This window comes from Glycine max, chromosome 20, assembly GCF_000004515.6.
Source record: "Glycine max cultivar Williams 82 chromosome 20, Glycine_max_v4.0, whole genome shotgun sequence".
In the NCBI taxonomy this organism is placed as follows: Eukaryota; Viridiplantae; Streptophyta; class Magnoliopsida; order Fabales; family Fabaceae; genus Glycine; species Glycine max.
In genome coordinates this window covers 29,342,189-29,363,806 of record NC_038256.2, presented here as the reverse complement: position 1 = coordinate 29,363,806, position 21,618 = coordinate 29,342,189, and the positions used below count along the sequence as shown (strand labels likewise).

The 21,618-nt window shown below is 34.5% G+C and overlaps 3 protein-coding genes across 3 annotated transcripts; 1 reads left to right on the top strand and 2 right to left on the bottom strand.

Annotated features, from left to right (window-relative positions):
• Positions 1–785: 785 nt before the first annotated feature.
• On the bottom strand, positions 786–14,397 carry LOC100811464 (PHD finger protein ING1). The gene is made up of 7 exons (XM_003555672.4): positions 14,157–14,397; positions 14,002–14,073; positions 11,450–11,637; positions 10,933–10,996; positions 10,685–10,790; positions 1,349–1,499; positions 786–1,255 (listed from the first exon to the last, which is right to left on the bottom strand). The coding sequence occupies exons 1-7, from the start codon at positions 14,182–14,184 to the stop codon at positions 1,145–1,147; spliced, it is 720 nt and encodes a 239-aa protein (XP_003555720.1). The 5' UTR covers positions 14,185–14,397; the 3' UTR covers positions 786–1,144.
• LOC102662820 (uncharacterized) lies at positions 4,049–7,673 on the bottom strand. The gene is made up of 2 exons (XM_006605676.4): positions 4,862–7,673; positions 4,049–4,749 (listed from the first exon to the last, which is right to left on the bottom strand). Exon 1 carries the CDS (start codon positions 6,264–6,266, stop codon positions 5,460–5,462), a length of 807 nt encoding a protein of 268 aa, XP_006605739.1. The 5' UTR covers positions 6,267–7,673; the 3' UTR covers positions 4,049–4,749; positions 4,862–5,459.
• Positions 14,398–17,905: 3,508 nt separating the features above from the next.
• Positions 17,906–18,265, top strand: LOC113000727 (uncharacterized). Its single transcript, XM_026127411.1, has one exon. The coding sequence runs from the start codon at positions 17,906–17,908 to the stop codon at positions 18,263–18,265; it is 360 nt and encodes a 119-aa protein (XP_025983196.1).
• Positions 18,266–21,618: the final 3,353 nt, after the last annotated feature.

Here is a 21,618-nt window from a genome sequence, read left to right as displayed (position 1 = left end):
TCCGTTCCAGATTTGTCGATCCGAAGATAAAAAAAAAATAAAAAAATCCAAAAAGGTGCAAGAACAACCGTTTGACATGGATCGCATAAGATACCATGCCCAATTGGGCATCCTTGCTCTCCTTTAGAATTTGATGAGATGGTTTTTACTTTTTTGTGGTGTCATACGTAGAAAAAAAAATTCCCAATTTGGTAACTAATAAATATTAAGGGCTCATTTAGTATGGTAAAAACATGATAAGATATTATAGTGCATGGGAGTGGAATAAGATGAGATAAAAATATGATAAATATTAATCATATTCAATGTTTGATATTCAATATTTGATGTTCACCAAAATTGTTTCACTAAATTTACATATAATTTTTTAAAAATTATCTTTTAATTTATTTTTTATATATTATGAAATCATGAAAAATAATTTTAACTAAATTACACAAAATTATATTGTATTGATACAGATTATGTAAGTTTTTTAAAATTATAATTATTATACAAATTTTTCTAAGAGAAATATTTGATTAATAATTATTTAATTTTTAATATTTTAATTAATGATATAATTTAAATTAAAGTGTCAAATTATTATATATAAATCAATACATTGCTATATATATGAATTAATATTTTACAATATATTATGTTTTATTATGTATATTACTATGAAAAAAATATAAATATTTAAATGTGAAAATAACTATTATATTATATTATTATTAATTATATTACTATTTTCATGCACACATGAAATACAGCAAATGCTACACAAAATTAAACAAATGTCATAACTAAACTGCTAATTATATAATTAGAGCAGAAACTACATGGTATGCTACACAAGTACACAGTAATTCCGTGCTTTTTCAACCCAGATCTACAATGAAAAGGAAACATTTGATGGCCAGGAGAAGAACCTTAAAGGAACATAGCTCTGAAGTGTGTACAAAACCAATTAAATATACAAACACAGCCACCAACCATAAGTCATTGGAAATTTGTACTTTCATAATTTCCCGATTAATAACAGCTACAGAAGCAAAGTTTCTAGGCCCAATATAAATAACTCCCTTCTAGAGATATTAAAATATATATACGCACATTCAATACAATCATTTTTAACTTTATTCTTATTCTTCTGTCAGCCTCATTTGCTTCTACGCCGATTTTTGGTTGCTGCACAATTCGAACAGTACCATTTTCCTTTTGGTTGTTCTTTCAGACCAACACAACCAAAATGAAACCACTCTATTTTACACTGTCATTTTGAATAGATCAAGGAAATATGTAAGGAATGTGGGTAAAATGGATATAAAATATATGGGGAAAAAAGATAAACAAACACACATACATTGGGGTTATCGCATGCAACCATCGCTCCATAGCTAACTTGATTACAAAAGCAGTATGTGGGTTCATTTGGATCAACTGGTAACTCTAAATCCATGCCAGTTGGGTTTGAAGTGGCTTGTGCTTCTGTGACCATTGTTGTTTGCCGTGTTCTGGAGTAGTTGATAATTCAAAATATACATCAGATTATATAATCTTTTCTGTCAATTCTTGCTTTCTAATGTTTGATATTTTAGCATGAAGCATAAATGCTTCCATAATGGGAAAACGGGAGAAGAAAAAAGAGAAAGCTAAAACTATAAAATATCACTTCCTCACTTCATAAACTTATATAATAAATGTTTTAAGGATAAGATTGTTTTAAGACTAAAATGCAATCTGTTGTTGCTATGAAGGTAGTTATAAGTAATTATAAAATAAAATTCTGATATTTTATTTCATCAGAAGGATTTTTCATTATGGTAAATATCTTTTGAAAACAAAATTTGGCTTCCAAGTTTTCCACTTCAAGGGTTTTGTATCAGAATAAGTAGTACTAGAGGATGTAGGGGTTCATACTTTCATATACTCAAAAAAATAGGAACAATTGAGGTTTAACTACACATAGAGATGCTAGGACTGATGAGTAAGGTATCCAGACAACAATGTACAAGTAGTAGCACGTGATTATGTCACATGTCAAATTATGTAGGTCTCCTCAGTAACCATAAAAGTATTAAATGAAGAAAAAGTGGGTACGTAAACATGGGATAGCAGAAGAATAACATCCATTTCTTCCAGCAAAATTGACAACTGTCTATACATTCACTAGTCTGAGATACTGAAATGTGTTCTCTATCTAAAGATAATGGGAAATAATTTCCCTGAACTTATCAATATTTCTACAATCAATTTTTGTTAACCTTGGCTTCCTTATTTTCAGATAACTAGTGTCTATTTAGCCAAATGGCATCGTGCAATCCATCTAGTTAACCTCACCTAGTGGAATAAGATTTAAGATTTAGTGGAATAAGATTTTGTTGCTGTTGTAGTGTCTATACACTCCAATAATTTGGTACTAGGAAGTAATTAGGCCAAAATCTCTTTTATGATGTGTTTGGTTGAGGGGAGCAGAAGGCAGTTATAACTTTGTACTAGGAAGTTATTTATATATTAATTTTTATTAGATAATTGAAGGCTATGATGTGATAGCTAATATATAAGTTGTGTCAGTGTTACAGACTCGTAAAGGGAATTAGGACAGTTATTTTTGGGTTTTGAAGTAGGAAAACTCTTTTTTAGGGGGGAACCATGTGTTTGTACCAGAGTTATTGGACTTGGTGATGCAATCTTACCCTTCAAGCACATTGGATAAAAGATTCCAAGAAAATTGGGTTAGAAATGCAGGAGAAGGCCCTAAGGTTCTCATGGGCCTTAGGATAGATTTTGGGCCCATGGGCTTAGTATGAGTCCACTTATCTTTGTATATATTATATTAGGATTTTTATTATTTTTGAGTCTTGTATTTAGGACTCCATAATGTAGGTAAGATACCCTAGAAATGTATGATTTTTCAGCCCTTGTATTTTAGAGTATCTAGACTAGTTTTTGTATTAGGGGTAGTTTTGTAATTTCACATACATTAAGTGAATATTTGATGTGTGTGTTAGGAAATAAATTTAATTGAATTAGGAGAAGTCAATTCAATTAAATTTTAGAGGGGAAGGTGAATGCATGTCCTTCATGTTTTACATGTCTCATGACACCTAAGCACACTTAGTGGAGAATCTTGAACTTGATCTTAGATTAGTGAGCTGAACAATAACTAAAGTTCACTAATCATAATTAGTGAAATTTTGGCTCCAAAATTTGCCTCCACATATTCAATTTCAAATTCAAGTGAAATTTGAATAGAAATTTAAATTTTCCTCCAATTTTGTGTCACTTAGACTATAAATAGAGGTCATATGTGTACATTTTTTTTAACTTTGATCATTTGAGAATTACACTTCAAAGTTCAGACCTCATTTGAGGCACAAAATTTCGTGTTCCTTTCCCTCTCCGTCCATTCATCTTCTCTAACCTCCAAGCTCTGACTTCCTATGGTGGTGAGCTTCTTCTTAACTCGTATTCTCCTTGAAGTAGCGTCTCCAATCATCTTTATTCCATCTTCATTCCGCTACCCCTGATCTTCAAGAAGCAAAGGACTCCATTGATGAAGAAGATCCAAGGCCTACAAGCTACACATGGAGCTACACCATTGTTCGGTCAATTCACTTTAATTCCTTGTTCTTCATCTTATTCTCCATGTATATCCTTCATTGTCTTGTGATTTGGTGTTATTTAGAGTAGATTCAAAAAAATAAACCGATTAAACCTTAGGTCTACATTTGTTCTTGTATTTCTATGATTCAAATTTTATAGATCTATTCTTGGATCATGTTTTTGTGTTGTTTTTAGGTTCTATCATTTTTCAGTCATAATCTTCTTATGTTGAACCTTTAGATCTAAATTTTCTTCCAAAATATTGATTAGAAAAAAAAACACAAAAATCTAAGTGTAAATCACTTAATCCATGTTGTCTCAATGTTGTTAATGACGGATGGTGATTCATGGCGGAAAGCCAAAAATCCATCATAAAAATATGGTGGATGGCGTAGCGGAAAATGGTGGATGTCATGGTGGACAAAAAAAAAAATACATATATATAAACTCATTGAAATTGAAAAAAAATAAAAGGATTGCATTCAAATAAACTAAAAAAATTTCATGAGTTCATACAATAATCAAGTACCAACACCAAATAAACTCATTAAAGAGTTCAAAATAAGAAAATGATAAAAACATAATGCAAAGTGCAAAGTGAAGGTTGAGGTTCTAATCATCTTCTCCAATTCCAACATAATCATCTTCGTTGTTATCATATGGTAATGGAGCATCTCCCTCTCCCTCTTCCCCATCAGACGCCTCAAAATTGACCATGATTTCTTCTTCTTCAGATTCAAGATCAATATTCTCAAAATCTAGATCCTCATCATTTTCTTAGACTGTTTTTTGCTTCCTTGATGAAGATCCAACAACCATTGTCTGTTTTTTAGAAGTTTGTGTAGCAGTAACACTTCTTGTTTTTTGCTTTTTCCGCCTAGTATACATCCTACACTCTCCAACCCCCGAAGCCTGATACACAGTTGCCCAATTTAGAGCATCATCATCTTCAAATACCAAATCATTTCCAGCATCATTATCATCATCTTGATCCATCTCTCCCACGAGCCATTTATTGCACACATCAATATCATTAAGAGAAATTGGATCAATTTCATCTCTTGCATTATATCTTTGCTTCAATTGTTAGTTGTATTTGACAAACACCAAATCATGCAACCTCTTGTGCTCAAGCCTATTTCTTTTTTTGGAATGAATCTACAACGTAACAAATAAATATTGATTTCAATCTCAAATATACTCCAAATAAAACTTGATCATCAAAATTAAATAAAATTAAAAAGTATAGTTAGAGTTTTGTCACAATTACTTGCTCAAACACACTCCAATTTTTTTCACATCCTGAAGCACTGCAAGTCAAACTCAAAATTTTAATAGCTAGTTTCTGCAAATTTGGAGTTTGTGACCCAAACATTCGCCACAAATATGCTGCAATACCAATTACCAACCAAGAGCATAACTTAGAATTATGAATTATAACACTAATACATAAAAAAATAGTATGGTATTTATATTTGTCATATGGTAAAAGTTTCTTACTAGGAGAATGGGTTTTCCTTTGAGCCATTAAAAAGTTAGAACCAAAGTGTTCAGCATCAATCTTGTAAAGATGCAACTCGGTTAGAATTTTTTGTTGCACATCAAATTGTGGAATCAACTTCTTAATGCACTTAAACAAACCATTGGTGACCTCAAAATCAAACTCCAAGTCAGTGTTGTCATAAAAGAACTCTAGATTTAAGAAGTGGGCAGCTGCATGCAATGGCCTATGAAGCTGACAATTCCATCTTTTATCAATGATTGCAAACACATCTTTGTACTTGCTTTCATTGTTGTTGAAAGACTTGATAATTGTTTCTTTTGCCTTGTCCATTGTTTCATAAATATAGCCCATAGCTGGTTTCTTTTCACCATCCACAAGACCTCACTTTCACAAGTGGAGCCATGACTTTAAGAGTGTAAACCACACTATTCCAAAAAGAAGGCATAAGAACTACCTTTGCAGCTTCTTTTCCCTTAGGCTCCTTAGATAGCTTGTTCAAGGTCCATTCATCAGAAGTAAACATCTTTCTAATATTTGTTTTCTCTTTGTGGAGCCTTTCCAAGATTAGATAAGAAGTGACAAATCTAGTAATAGCACGTCTCACCAATTCCCTCTTGTTTGTAAAATTTCTCAACAAACTTAAGGTACTAGAATGGGCATAGATAAACCCAACTAGATTAATTGCCCTTCTAATTGTCTTCCTTATCAAGGAAAGCTTCCCAATATCTTCAAGCATCAAATCAATACAATGAGCTGCACAAGGAGTCCAATAAATATGTTTCCTTTTCTCCTCCAACAACTTCCCCGCTAAAACATAGTTGCTCTCATTATTGGTTACAACTTGAACAACATTCGCTTCTCCAACTTCCTCCACAATGGCATCAAGCAACTCAAAAAGATTTTCACCTGTCTTTACAAAATCAGAGCCATCAACAGACTTCAAAAACATGGTACCAGCTTGAGAGTTAATCAAAAAATTAATGATGCATCTTTGTTTCCGATCAGTCCATGCATCGGACATAATAGTACAAACATACTTGACCCATTGCTCCCTATAGCCTTTCATCAAATTTTCAGTATATTCAACTTCCTTCTTCAGGAGTGGAACTCTAATGTCATGATAGCTATGAATGGGCAAATGTGGCCCATATTGACCAATGGCTGCAACCATATTCTCAAAGCTTTTCAATTTAATGAGGTTGAATGACAAACCTGCTTGGTATCAAAAGCGAGCAATATTTTGATGCACCTTCAATACTTCATTCTTATCCATTGACTCTCTTATGTTCATTTGCCTCAACATCTCCATTTTTCTCCGATTGATTGCATTTTCTGGATTCTTACAAAATTTGTCCATTGGTCCTTTTTTAGTCCCACACTTTGTCTTTGCACTTGCAGCAGCATTACAAGAGTCCACAAACTCATCTTCTTCACTTCCATCACATCCAATTGGTTCACCAAATTAAAAATCTCTTATATTTGTCATATTACCACTGCCAGAAGTATTGTAAGTGGTCCCACTTTTTTTGGTAGCCATATATTTCTTCAACTCTTCGACTACATTTGGTGGAGTTTTCTTGCAAGCTGCAACGTTGCCTGACTTTCCAATCAGGTGTTGTTTGACTCTGAATATTCCTACCTTTGTGATTTTTTCACAGAAATTACAAACAATGGTGTTTGTATCTCCTTCCACCAGTGAATGACAATATTTCCAGTCTGGATCTGTCTTATTTTTTCTCGTTGCACTTGCAGTAGCAACATCGGATGATGGTTCAGCCATTTAAAAGAGGACTGAACAGAAAAAAAAAAATTTGTGGTGTCAAATAGAAAAAAAGTTAAAAATGGAACTGTCGAAAGTAAAAAGAGGGTGTCAAATAACAAAAGGGAAAAAAAAAAGCTGCAGACTGAGAAAAGGGGTGTCAAACAGCAAAAACAAAACTAAAAAAAAAAGAAAAATAAAACTTGCGCCCACCATTGAGTTGGATCGCAATGTTCACTGCGTGAGGGTCGTCGCCGTCGTTTGCGCCGTGCTCGTCGCCTCCGTTCGCGCTGTGCTCGTCGTCGCCGTGGGTCGTCGCTACAGGCTGCGTCCTGTGTGCAGTGAGTCGCGCGTGGGTGTGGGGCATCACGGCTGGTTGTAGGGGTCGCAGCTGGGTTCCGGGGTCGCACTTTTTTGTTGGAGCTTGGAGGAGGGCTGCGTTCTGATTCAACCTTGCGTGGGAGGGGAGGGTTGTGCTTTTGATTAAGTTACCGGGTAGGGTTGGGTCGGGTCAACCCAACTCCTACCGCGGGAAAAAAAACAAAAAAAACATGCTATTTCCGTCATGTCGCCATATCCGCCATGATCGCCATGGCTATGGTGGCCGCCATGGCGCCACTACGCCACCGCTATTCGGTGGCGTTTTTTCAAAAAACCACCACGCTTTTCCGCCATTGTGCCGCCATGGCCGCCATTTGACAACACTGTATTGTCTTAGAGTCATGTTTAGTCATAGTAATTGTCACATTATGTTCTAAGTTTGTGTTGAATTTTGATTTTGTTGATTGAATTTTAGATACATTTTTTCATGTATTCTTGTCATTCTTAGCCTATCATTTGAATTTTGAGTCTAATTCATGCATGTTATTTAGTTCATAACATGTTCTAAATCAATTCCTAGAAAAATTTTGTTGTTGAACTTTGTTTTATTTTCTAAGTTTCCTATATGATGCCTATGAAGAAGTTGAGTTGTGGTGCTGAGTCATGACTGGATTTGTGAATCAAAATAAGTCTTAAGCTCTCTTGAATTGTGTTATTCAAGACAATTGAACATAAGCAAATACAAATTGTAACTATCCAAGCATTAAGCAACATAAACACTACTCTTGATTTCTAGGTTGAAATCGCTAGTACTGACAGCTTAAACATATGAACTTGTAAAAATTACTGAGAATTGGTCACTACGAATTTTGAGTTGAAATTTTTGTTGAATTTTCTAGACATCTGGAAAAAAATTATAAAAAAAAAACAAGTGATTTGGACAAAAGGAAAAAATAAGAAAAATCACACAAGTTGTTAGGAAAATCAGTGTCCAAAAAAGAAAAGAAAAAGTGAAAGGGAAGTGTGCTTGTTGTTTTGGCTCAAAATTTGTTCTATAATTGGTGCCTATTTTTTACCAATCTTAGTTATGAAATTTCAATTGAAAATTAGTGTGAAAACAAGTGTCAAAACAAGAGGTTTCTTGAGTCTTTTTTTTGTTTTTTTTTACTCTACTCTAGAGTCATTTTAAGTTTCTCTGAGTCCTAGCTTGCTTTTATGTGTTATTCATTGCTTTTATATATTACTAAATATCTTGTTTGAATAAATAAATGATATTTTTTAAAGTATAAAAGTTATAGGTTATGAAATATTTAATTTTTTTAATATAGACCAGGTCATTAGAGTCAACTATCACAAGCAGATAAATGCATTTGGTTGGCAGAATCATCAAAAAAAATTTCTATAAGTTTAGCTTATCATGTTCTTCTCATGCTGCAGGTCGACTTTCAGCAATCTCAGTTTACTCGGTTATGGAAGTTGGATTTACCTCCAAAGACTAAATTCTTGTTATGGAGGGTAGCACTGAACAAATTAGCCATGAGATAATTTACGTAAAAGAGATATACATGTGGAGGATTACACCTACCCCTTCATTGCTCAAGTGGATGAGTCATTAATTCATATTATGTTTTTGTGCCTGAGTGTAAATCAGATCTGGTGTAAGTGACACTCTAAACTAGGAATTATAACGGTGCTTCCATGGAAGATCACTTTTACCAACATGCTACCTGTGGTGGCTCCAAGGATATGAATGATAAGTGAAACACTGTTTGGTGTGCCTTATTATGGAGCATTTGGTGCCCATCATAATGATTGCATTTTTAGGGGAGCAACGTTTGCTGAAGCAAAATTGATGGAAGAAACCTTGTTCTGAGCAGCAAAATTGATGGAAGAAACCCTGTTCTGAGCATGGCAGTGGATAAAAAGGAAGTGCAGAAACTTCTCTTTTTGTTTCTCAGTGGTTGTGTAACACTGAACTATGCATTAATACTGATACGTGATGCTGAGGGGTTTGTAGGGGGCATCATCGCTGGTGCGTATTTGCAGGGTGTATGCATGATCAAAGTGGTGATTAAAGTGAGTCTATGTGGGGTGTTTGTTGGCAGTCCCCGAGACTAAGCTTTGTGTTCACATGGCTCACGAGAAACGACACAACTTTGATGCTGTTGGCTTGCTTGGAAATTGATGTTGTGATATATGGTCATTTTGGGGCTGGACTTCGTGGAGGGTAATTTGATGGGGCTGTTTTATGGTTTTTGGGTTGTAATACCACGTTCTATTATTCATGTGTAGGCACATGCCTAATCTCTAACCCTTTGTATCTTTGGTTATTTTTAATTTAGATGCTCTTACAATCTTAGAATGTGAGTTTAGGCCTAACTCAACCCTAAAAGCTAGCTTAAGGGATGAGGATTGCCCCTCACTTATTACTTACTCTAACTTGGCTTTATTTTTAGCCGATGTGGGACTTGGATTTTTTCCAATACACACCCAGCACTTCTTGGGCTTGCTGCGTGGATAACAATGGTGGGTGGTCCTTTGGATTAAAATTGGATATGCTTTGATACTATCTTAGAATCTTAGAATGTGAGTTTAAGCCTAACTCCACCCCAAAAGCTAGCTCAAGGGGTGAGGGTTGCCCCTCACTTATATACTCTAACTTACTCTAACTTGGCTTTATTTTTAATCGATGTGGGACTTGGATTTTTCCCAATAGATGCTCAATTTAAATAGGTCATAACCAAGGGAGCTTTTAGGATGGCCCCTCAAGTCTCACCAATTGTATTTGGCATTGTGGTACCCCCTTGTACCATTTATTTATACATCTTTTTTGCCGATAAAAAAAATGAGTCAATTAGTGACTCATTGGGTAGTAGACCCATGACTCAATGACCCAGTACTCCGATTGAGTCAATGACCAGTCCAAGTCTGATAACACTGGTCTATACTCAAATCTGACCTAAAACTCAAATTATTTCTATTTTTATTCAAAATTCAGTGTGTTAATTTCTTGAGTCCAACAATTAATCTGACCAGCCAAATGCCATCAAGGAGGATACACTCTAGAGTGGAAGGATTGGAGAAGCATGAAGAGGAGATAATGCCAAAATACCAAGATCCAATTCTCACCATGAGGATTAGATGCAAAAAATGGGAGATGCAATCTAAGTTGCACATAGATTTTGAAATCCTCAACTTCCTAAAGACTCGTAAAGGAAATCATGGTATCATATTATTCCTTGTGTTTTGAAGGAGGAAACTCCTTGTTAGGGAAAACCCTGTGTTTGTACTCAAGTCTAGCCTTAAAACCAGATTATTTATATCTTAATTCAGAATATGAGGTGTTTATTTCTCAAGTCCAACACATAACAAAGTACCATAATGGAAGGCTGGAATCCGTATTTAGGGAATGCAAGTATGTGACAGTTAAAAAGCATAAAGGATAAGCATCAATCAAGTTATTAGCTATAACAAAATCAATCACAATTATTTCTAGAAGAGTTACATACTTTTTTCGCCCTCCTCTACCAGTACCACTTTCATTACCCCTTCCAGATTTTGTATTACCTTCAGGACCTGAAGCAGGTACTCCAGTTATTGCAGCGTTTTCTCTTTCTGTCATAAGTCATAAAATTAGGTTTCATTCATACAAATGGGATTAAGTTGTTATCAAATACAATATATTTCAACCTTATCAGAAGACTATTAACATCATTTATAGATTACGAGTTGCACAAAAAGGTAGGAATTGCAGTACCACGCCGAATCTCCTCATCAAACTTTTTCAGATACTGATCAAGTTGTTGTATGTTTGTATCTACCTGCAAAAAAATCATGAATATGTAATTACTAATCCTTGAAAACAAAGGAAGAAACCAGTTAGCATTAACTTTACCTAAAATTCATGCCAATATATATTCTATTCCTGCATCAAATTTATCTTACCAAGCTTTCCAGTTAAGCTAAATGAGGTGGAACAAAATGAAAATTAAGTCATTAACATCATGCGTGAACCATGTCTGGACAACTATTTCATTGTGACACCTGAGTGTAAAGAAAACCACTGACAACACAAAGAAAGAAAAAAAGAAAAAGAAAATAGGAAAGAAAAAAGATACAGATAGCAGAGTCGTGGAAATTGGATCCTTGATCCAGCAATATCACAGAGGGTATTGCCAAAAAAACCCACAATATCACAGTCCGGGCAGATATATTCAAAGACAAACATTAACTACGATCTTAAAATTGCATGTAACAAGATAAGTGTGGACTACCAAATCATAAGCCTGGACAGCCAAGGCTACTTTTTCATCAGCAACCCTGATGCTATGCTTTTGCTCATCAAGCGCTTCATCAGAGAATCTAATTGCCGAAGTATCAGGCGTGATGTTTCCAGACCTAACACCTCGCTTAATATCTTCAATTTCTTGTTCACAACGCTGTTCATTTTGCCTTTTAATATCTGTTTACACACATCACAATGCTTCTGTTTAGTGGAACCCTCAGACAAGACTCTCAAGAAGTGATATCATACAGTAGAAAACAGAGATGCACAACTGATTATTTTCGTTTTCCTTTTTCAACACAAAAATGGGCATTGCAGATACTGATCACAACACAAGAATGAAAATAGTGCACTGTCCGTTGAATTTATACCTAATACCTAATCATATTTATGGGTAATTGTAAGCAACATATACCATATAAATGAAAATAACACTGATAGGACATGATCTGAAATTAACCAAAAAAAGGTCTTCAAAATTCTGATCACGAGCTTACCATAATGTACCGAAATTCATAGTAATTAGAATCTTATAATTCAAGATTCGATATGATTCAGCTACCTATTAGTATCATAAGATTAATCTCAAATGACTTTAAATTTTACAATACAAGAATAAATCGGTGAAATTTCATATCATTGATATGAATTCCATGATTCAACGATCTTTTTTCATTTTTACTTTTTTTTCACGAATTCTCAGAGAAATTGAAAAGTCATATATAAGCTTAAATTATTAAATGAAAAGGAATAGAAGGAGCGCTTTTGAAGTTATCTTATTTGATTACTCTACTATTTTGTTTGTCACTCACTCATTCAATACATGTATTATATTTGGCTATTTCATTACTTCATTTCCATTCTTTTAAAATAGAGGCTTCACAAACTCATACATAACTGATCATTTTGATTTACTAGGCTTATGGTTAAGTTGCTTTATCTATTTCTAGTTTAAAATCATTACATTGAAGTATTGAACACTATTTTATTAAGACAACTATATAGCTTGGCATTTCACGATTTAATGATTGACAATACAAAATTTAGTGGTGCATAGCAGCCAGAACCAAAAACGCTATAGTGGGATAGCGGAAGTGGGCTATTTTGAAATTTTTCATATAGTTTACATAATGATAATTGATAAAAATTACTTGAAACTAATGACATTCTTAATTAACAATAGAAAGTCATAGGTATCTTAAACAAAACATACAAGTAAATACCAACAAAAGTCAAATACAGGTTTCCTAGATAGGAGTCATCATCTTTAAAATTTTCACTACTATTACAGCTATAGATTTTACTTTTGGAAATTGAAAAACCCAAAAATATCCCCCCAAGAAAGCCCTATCTTCTTTGTTCAAAGGGCCTTTTTGTAATCACCAACACCAAACTGCTACACTATGACAGCCCCTGAAGCAGGCAGGGGCAGCTCCGCACCATTATGTTGCTATAGCGCACTATTTAAAATCCTGGTTTTGACACAAACTACCAACACTCCAGTGCTTGTTGGCATTGTTTCCAGCCAATGCCAGCAATTTCCACCAAAGCCTGGGCATACCCACTTCTCTATTTTGCGTGTACTCAGACTGTTGATTGTTCGCACATCCTTTACTTCTTTCAGTTTTCACAAAAGTCCTAAGAGGTCTGTGCCCTCTCTCTGCCCCTATTCTGTTGCACGTCCTTCTTTTTTTTTTGCGTGCGCATGTCCTAAGTCCTCCTTCTGTTCTACCACTCACCCCTTTATCCTATGTTTGTGTTCTGCTTTGATTGTCTTTTTCTAACTTCATCGGACACCCTCGAAATAGTTGTAGCATCATCCACTAGGAGGCTTACACTTATTCAATTTCTTGATTATTGTTCTTAATGACTTGTGTGTTTAGCTGGAAAATGTAACTTCTGATTATTAATTTAAATATATTTTTCATTTTTTGTAATTATTTTTAAATTTGAGCATTATTTATGTGTAATATAAATTACTCAGCTTGTATTTATACTCAAAGTTATCCCGCTATCCTGCTACAGCCTTTTCAGGGCTAACTGCTTTGTGCTCCTATCTGTGATTAATAACTATGTTTCTGAGTTTTCTATGCCAAGGATTCAGGTACTATATCAAATGACTGATATCAAACTAGCATCTTGCTTACTTTTGCAACATAGACTGTGTTAAATTGATTGGTAACAAGTCTAAAATCCCGGTAACCTGGAAACCATGGCAGAAATCACCTAGGCATAAAGGACAATACAATTCCAAGGGAAGTTCAACCATTATCATTCCACTGAATCACACTAGACACACATTCTAGGAGAAAATTGTACTCAGTTCACCAACAGAGCCAATGATAATCAGAGCCACTAAAATTCATTAAACCCACTAAAACCCACATGGCATTTTCAAACAAATGAATTTTTTTCCACTAATCATGATAATGATCAAAGAACCAAAAAATAAAAACAAGAAAAAGATATCGGGTCTTAAATAATTAGGTTTTCATTCGTAAAAGGATAAATAAATAAATAAAATTAAAGAATTACAATTACCCTGTAAGCTCTTATCTAGGTCACGCAACAGTGTATACTTCTTCCGAAGAATAACGGGTAGTGAATCCAAATCTGCAGAAAAATGCACAAACACATAATTGAACCGTAAAATTCCTAGATTTGTGCAGAGAGAGAAAGAGAAGGGAAGAGATTACTGGCATGAAATTCTTCAAGAAACGACATTAGGGTTTGTGGGAAGAACGCTCAACTGGAGAACTAAATTTTGGTTTACGATGGAATAAAAAAAAAACACGATCGTTTCTGTAACAATTCTCAATTTCTCGTTATCAATCACAACGAGAGTAAGAATTGATTTTTGCCTCTTTTGGTAATAAATCACATTCCATCTATCCACCAATTATGTTCCTATTTTTCTTCGGCTAAAAAACTTTTATTGTGATAATTTTTTTTAACATTATTTCTAGATTTAATTGAATTTTTCCATATCTGGAATATAAGTTGTTTTCATATTCCGTTAAATGATGACTTAGTAGACGAAGTATCATGTTATCCCGAACACATCATTATCAATTTAGTAATCAAAAAATGATTTAATTATTTAATTATATATCAATGACAAGGAGTGATAATGTGGTAATGAGTGGTGTTGAAAATTTTCTCACATAGTTATTTGACAAAAAATTTAGTAATCGGAAAACGATTTATTTTTTAAGTATGAAAGACTTAATTAAGTCAATTTAAAAAATAACTTTTAGTTAATAAATGATAAGGAGAAGTTTTATCAAAATAAATAATTTAATTTCATATAAAATGATAAATGGTAGATTTTATTATTTTATTGAAAATAAAAATAAAAATGATAATTTAAATTTAAGTTACGTTTAAAAGTACATCTTACACGTCAATAAAAAAATTGTTTCTCAAACACTTTTATTTAATCAAATATTTGTAAGTTTGTCAAAATACTAAAAATTGATTAGAATAATCTAATGAACATATATGTAATTTATTTTATCTTATTTATTTTTTTAAAGATAATTCTTCATTCAAAATAAGAATATACATTAAATTAATAAAATATTTTTATTGGTAGGAATAAAAAAACACTATTTGAAATATATAATAATTCACCTATCAATTTATCATGTTTAATCGATTGAATTAGATTAGTAAGATAGTATTAAAGGTAAAATTAAGAATTAAGATGTGTGCATTTAATATCTCTGGATAAAGTTAAAAGAGAATCCAACAAATAGTGGAGAAAAAGTGAGAAAAGACATAACATGTTACATGTGTACATTGACTATGGATCGCAAAACACCAATTATATATGGTTTAAATAAGTTTTTCATATCTAAAAAATAGATGATTTTTAAGTTATTACTTGAAAATTCAATTTTTTTCAACCAAGTACCTGAACAAATTTTAAGTTTCATTTTACCATATGTGGTTAGTTGTCTTCCATTAAGCGAAAACACAACAGACTGGGTGTCATCACGCCTTGTTACTGTGACACAACATTGTCATGTCATTGAAGGTGATTGTATTTGTATTAATAATAAAAAGTTAAATAAGGCACAAGGAGTGCCATGAACAAATGCAAATACAAAAAGATAGAGTCCCGACATGTCAAAATATCTATGTGTCCATAATACATAGCAAATGATTCTATTTGTATTTTAAGAATGAAAAGTTGTTACATAGAAGTAAGAGAAAGGAGAAGTAGTTTGTACATGACATTGGTAAATTAACATGTGGTAAATTAACATGTGGTTATTGAAGATTACGAAGTGTTTTCATGAATGTCTATATTTTTCAAGAAAGAGAAAAAGAATTATTATCAAAATAATTCATCAAAATTCATTAGAAATCTTGAGATTTTTTTTGTGGGATTGTTATATGTATATTTTCTATAGAAAAATCACATGGAATTCATCAAAATTCATACTAAAAAAGAATTTATCAAAATTTTTATATTTTTTAATACCAGAAGACTTTCTTTAACAAGTAAAAAATCTTAATTGAATACAATTAGATTTCATTGTACACCTTAAGAAATTCTAATAATCTTAATTAAATACCTCAAGACTTATTTATGTCACTAAAAAGTGTTGATTGAATACCTTGAAACCTTTTTTTAATAAAAAAAATTCTTTTAAAATCATTGAAAATCTTAATTCAATACATCTAAGTTTAATATTTATTTTTTTAATACATGTCTATTTATATATTTTTTTACTTTTTTGGTAAAACACCAAGTTTGGTACATTGTAGTAATTTAATGTCTTACCCCAAAACTATTACCATATCAAACTAATTGTCTTAGTGAAAAGAGCCATTACCAAGTCGATAATTGTTCGGACATATAACCTCTAGTTTCCACGACACCTGTTCTTGCACTGCCCAACTTCGATATTCCATTCGTGGTGGAGACCAACGCGTCTGGTACCGGCGTTGGGGCAGTTCTTTCTCAGGCAGGTCACCCCATAGCATTCTTCAGTAAAGAGTTTTGCCCCAAACTCCGAGCATCGTCTACATATATTCGTGAACTTGCAGCTATCACGATGGCCGTTAAAAAGTGGCGCCACTATTTGTTGGGCCACCCCTTTGTGATTCTCATTGATCACCAAAGCTTACAGGATTTGATGACTCAGGCAGTGCAGACAACAGAGCAACATCGGTATCTGATTCGACTACTGGGATTCGAATACACTATCCAGTATCAGCCGGGACACGAGAACGGGGTTGCAGATGCTTTATCAAGGGTTGCCGGAGAAGACGCCAGAGCTTCCTTGTACTTACTCTCAGTGCCACAGTTCTCCTTCATTATTGACCTTAAGAAGGAGTTAGCCACAAACCAAGAATTTCTAGCGTTGCAGGAGAAGATCCAAAAGGACCCCGACATAGCCTCTGAATATAGGGTCGAGAATGGATTGATTATTCACAAACAACGCATTTGGCTTCCCGCAGGATCTTCCATCATCCCGCTATTAATGGAAGAATTCCATAGTACGCCGACAGGAGGTCACTATGGGACTCAGAAGACGTTTCAGAGGTTGCAGGAGAACTTCACGTGGACCTCCATGCGGAGTGATGTACGCACCTTCGTCGCAGCCTGCGTCACGTGTCAACTTACTAAGTACGACAACCGCAAACCAGCAGGGCTATTGTGCCCTCTTCCGGTACCATATCGGCCGTGGGAAGATTTAAGCATGGACTTCATTATGGGCTTACCTTCGTATAAAGGCTATACATGAATTTTCGTAGTAGTGGATTGCTTTCCGAAGGGGCTTCATCTGGGATGTTACCCACTAAGCACTCTACAAGGAAGGTGGCGGAGCTGTTCACAGCTATGGTGACTTGTCTTCACGGTTTGCCCCGTAGCATCATATCAGATAGAGACCCATTGTTCGTGAGTAAGTTCTGGAGGGAGCTATTTGAACTCAGTGGTACCAAGCTTCGTCTCAGTTCCTCGTACCATCCACAAACAGATGGCCAGACGGAGGTCGCGAATCGGGTCGTGGAGCAGTACTTACGAGCCTTTGTCCACCGCAAGCCAACGTCGTGGGGGCAATTCCTGTTATGGGTTGAGTGGTCATACAACTCTTCATGCCACTCAGGCACAAGGATCACCCCGTTCAAGATCATCTACGGTCGGAAACCACCTGCTATTCCGGAATATTTGGGGGGGACATCGTCTATCAACACGGTGGATGAGGTGCTCAACCAACGCGACGAGGTTTTGAAGCTGCTCAGTCGGAAACTGCTCAGGGCACAGCAGAAGATGAAGTAGACAGCAGACGCACAAAGACGACCTCAAGAGTTTAACATCGGGGACTGGGTGTTGGTCAAACTTCGACCTCATCGTCAAACCTCAGCTTTTGAGACATCATACTCAAAGTTGGCAAAGAGGTACTATGGGCCATTCGCGGTGGTGGAGAGGATGGGCAAGGTTGCGTATCGTCTGAAGCTTCCCAGCCACAGTCGCATTCACCCTGTCTTTCATGTTTCCTTACTCAAGGCCTTTGTGGGAGACCTTACGACAACAAACGTGGACCCCTTACCTGCCATGGCTAGTGATGAACCAGCAGCAGCCCCCATGATAATCCTAGACTCCAAGTTGGTTCCGTCCGAAGATGGCCCACGACGTATGGTGCTGGTGCAGGGGGAAGGGTTATCACCCGACAACGCTTCGTGGGAAGACTGGCAACAGCTGAAAGAACACCGCAACCTTGAGGACAAGGTTTTGTCTGAAGAGAGGGGGGATGATATGAACGTGGAAGACGAAGCCATGCAACGATGACGTTCGAGGAGAGTGAGGCAGTTACCTAAGCACTGGGACGTTTACCAGCTAGGGTGAATGGGCTTAGGTAGAAGCTGATCATGTGATCCTTAGGCGGGAAGGGTAGTTAGTAGTGGCATAGTTGGTTAGGGTTAGTTGCTACTAACCCGTTGCGGTTAGATATGGCTCCTCAAACATATAAATAAGTTGTAACTAACTTCAAAGAGATATAGAAATAATATCTAGAAGCTTCTTCTCTTCCCTCTTGAGTTCTTCTTCTCTAAGCTTTCTCTCTCTCGAAGCTCGCGTCTTCTTCCCCGCGAGTCCCTTAAGCTTTTCACAGGCTTCTTGCTTCGGGGAGGTTCCCTAGCCCTCGAAAGCTAGGTATCATCTACTCTTTTAAAATTGTTTATTTTTTAGGTGTTTTAAATAAATAAGGGTATACTATTTTCTTTAGTTACTAAACGTTTTAGTAATTCCTTTTTTACTTCCTGAAATTTTTTTGACTAATTTTAGTCTCTTAATTTTTTGTGGTCCTTACTTTTAGTCTCTATTTAAACACTAAAAGTAAGAATGAAAAAAGTTGAGATAATTAACTAGTAAAAAAAAAATTAGGGACTAAAAGAAATAGTAATTTTATGATATAATTGTAAATTTTTTTATAAAATTATGTAGTTATTGTAATTTTTCAAAGTTAACAATAATTTTTATTAAAATCAAACAATCATAATTTATTTAAGAAATTTTTAAGTGTTGGTTAAATTCGGTTGGAATTCCGTGATACTGTATGGACTTATTTATGGTTAAATTATTTATATAACTTGTTACAGCTGTTAATTTTCCACATGATTTTAATTAAATTACACTATTCATGTATGGTTGAATTATAAGGATCTTGGGAATGGGAAACAAAATTTAGTATTTATTAGATTATGTTAATTAGTTGAAGGAGAAAATTGAACTACTGCTAGTTTTAATTTTCTATCTTTGATTTACATGGTTCTAAGGGCATTGCCATCTTAACATACAAGACCTTTTTCTTGGTGTGTGTATTTAAATATGGTGCAAAATAAATTTTGGTCCCTATTTGACTCATTTGAGTTTTAATCCTTATTATTGCCTGACCTGAAAAAATCCTTGTAATTCTTTTCCTTGGATATTGGTCCTCATAGTTTCATACTACTACGCGATTTTGGTCTCTCAAGGACCATTGCCTTGATATGTTTAGCAAGCAATCTTTCTTGGAAAATTGAGTGAAAACATGGAAACCGAAACAAAAATATTATATAAGGATCAAAACCATAATTAGTGGAAATTGTAAGGAAAAAAATCTACTTCAAATCTTAAAATGTTTCCTAATTATGGATTTGTTGAAGGAGAAAATCACACTATGAATGTTGTTTTGCAGATTTGGAGAGAGGAGATGCAACATGTTTATATGTTCTTCTATTTTTGCCCACTTGCTATTCTGGACCTATAAAAGAGATGCTGAGATGATGTCTTTCTCAGTGATGATATTTTTCTCCCTGTTATATAGGGACTGCTGTTGCAATTCAATATGGTATCGGGGCAATTTCTGGTTTCTTTAGCTACGCCAGTGTCAGAGTTGGTGATATAGTTGTAAAGAACCAGGTAAATAATACTGAACTACTAATCATCAATGTTTATTTCAATAGAGGGTGTCAGAGGGCTTCTTTCATAATATGTTGATTAGTAATTGGTATAGTGCCTTTTGATACCCATCAAAAATTTATTGAAGCAACTAGGGAACCTCGTGTTACATTTTTGGCAGCCAAGTTTGATGGCATACTGGGACTTGGATTTCAAGAGATATCAGTTGGAAATGCTATTCCAGTGTGGTATTTGTTATAATTTAAATTTTGATTCCTTGTTTTGTTAGAAGTTTATTGTATTTATTGAATCAGCCTGTTGCAAATGCAAGGTAAGTCCTGCTTATTGCAACTATGAAGGAAGCCTATACATAGCACACTATATTTGCATATTGTTATTGGCATTCATGAACAATAAGTAAAAAAATAAAAATAAAATAATAATTCTACATCGGTTATTAGGGAAACCGATGTAGAATGCTTATGTATAGGGTAGGATTCTACGTCGGTTCACGAAACACCCGATGTAGAATGTCCAGCATTCTACATCGATTATTAGTATAACATCGATGTTGAATCGTGTATCCGGTAGGATTCTACGACGGTTCTGGACACACCCGATGTAGAATACTTACCATTCTACATCGGTTATTATGACAACCGATGTAGAAATGTGACATTCTAAGATGGATTTAGAGAGCAACCCGTCTTAGAATGAGCACACTTCTACATTGGTTGTCCTAATAACCGATGTAGATGGTAAATATTCTACATCGGGTGGTCAACTATCGTTGTAGGACGATACACTTTCAACAACGCCGGCTACAATGACACGTTATAACCGATGTAGAAAGGCGTTGTCAACCGATGTAGAAAGACTATTTTCTAGTAGTGAATGAAACTTTACTCTATCCAGATTTAAATCCTATAGCATAAAATAGATTCACCCAAGAAACAATAAAATCTCAAATCCCAAATTAGCAGATAATTTTTAAAGAACCCAAATAGCCAAGAATTTGACCTTAAAACCATTCTCTTGCCTAATAATCGTCTTGTCCTCTCAAACCACTAACAACGTTTCAATATCCAAATTCATCCTATATAAGTTAATTTCTTGGACTAAGCAAATATACAGTCTTCTATTGTCTGGTATGATTTAGATTTAAATTTTAACAATTAAATTGAAAAAAGATCTATCATATAATTAAGCTCTTTTTACCTATTTAAAAAGAGTGTTAAAGCTTCTCCTTTGTTTAACAAGAGAGGGGAAAAAAGAACCATTATCCTTCATTTCATTGCGTATTTAGACTATCACATTTAAAAGCATTAGCTTATCAAGATGGGTTTATCTTGTAGCATTTAGAGTCGTTAAACGCATTGAACATCCCCTGTACCTGGGCTGGCATAATGCCCCATGCCCTTGAATTGAAAGTATGAAAAATGGACTAAAGAAACATTTCAGAATAAAGATAAGATAAAACTCATGAGAATTACCTGAGTATCCCCTTCAGAGACAACTTCAAATATAACTCCAGTATAATAATAGTCAAGACCTCGGGCAAGACTCAAGTCAAAAACCACTTTATCAAGGCATTTTGATTTATCTAGAAGTTTAAATAAAATTCCAGGTCATTCAATGCAGCAACGAATTCATCATCTTTTAAGAAAGCACTGCATTCTGTAAATTTAGACAACAATGCTAGAAGAGGTCCTTTTTCTTTGAGAAAAGTTTCAATTTTGTCAGTTGTCTCAGTAGTTAATCCT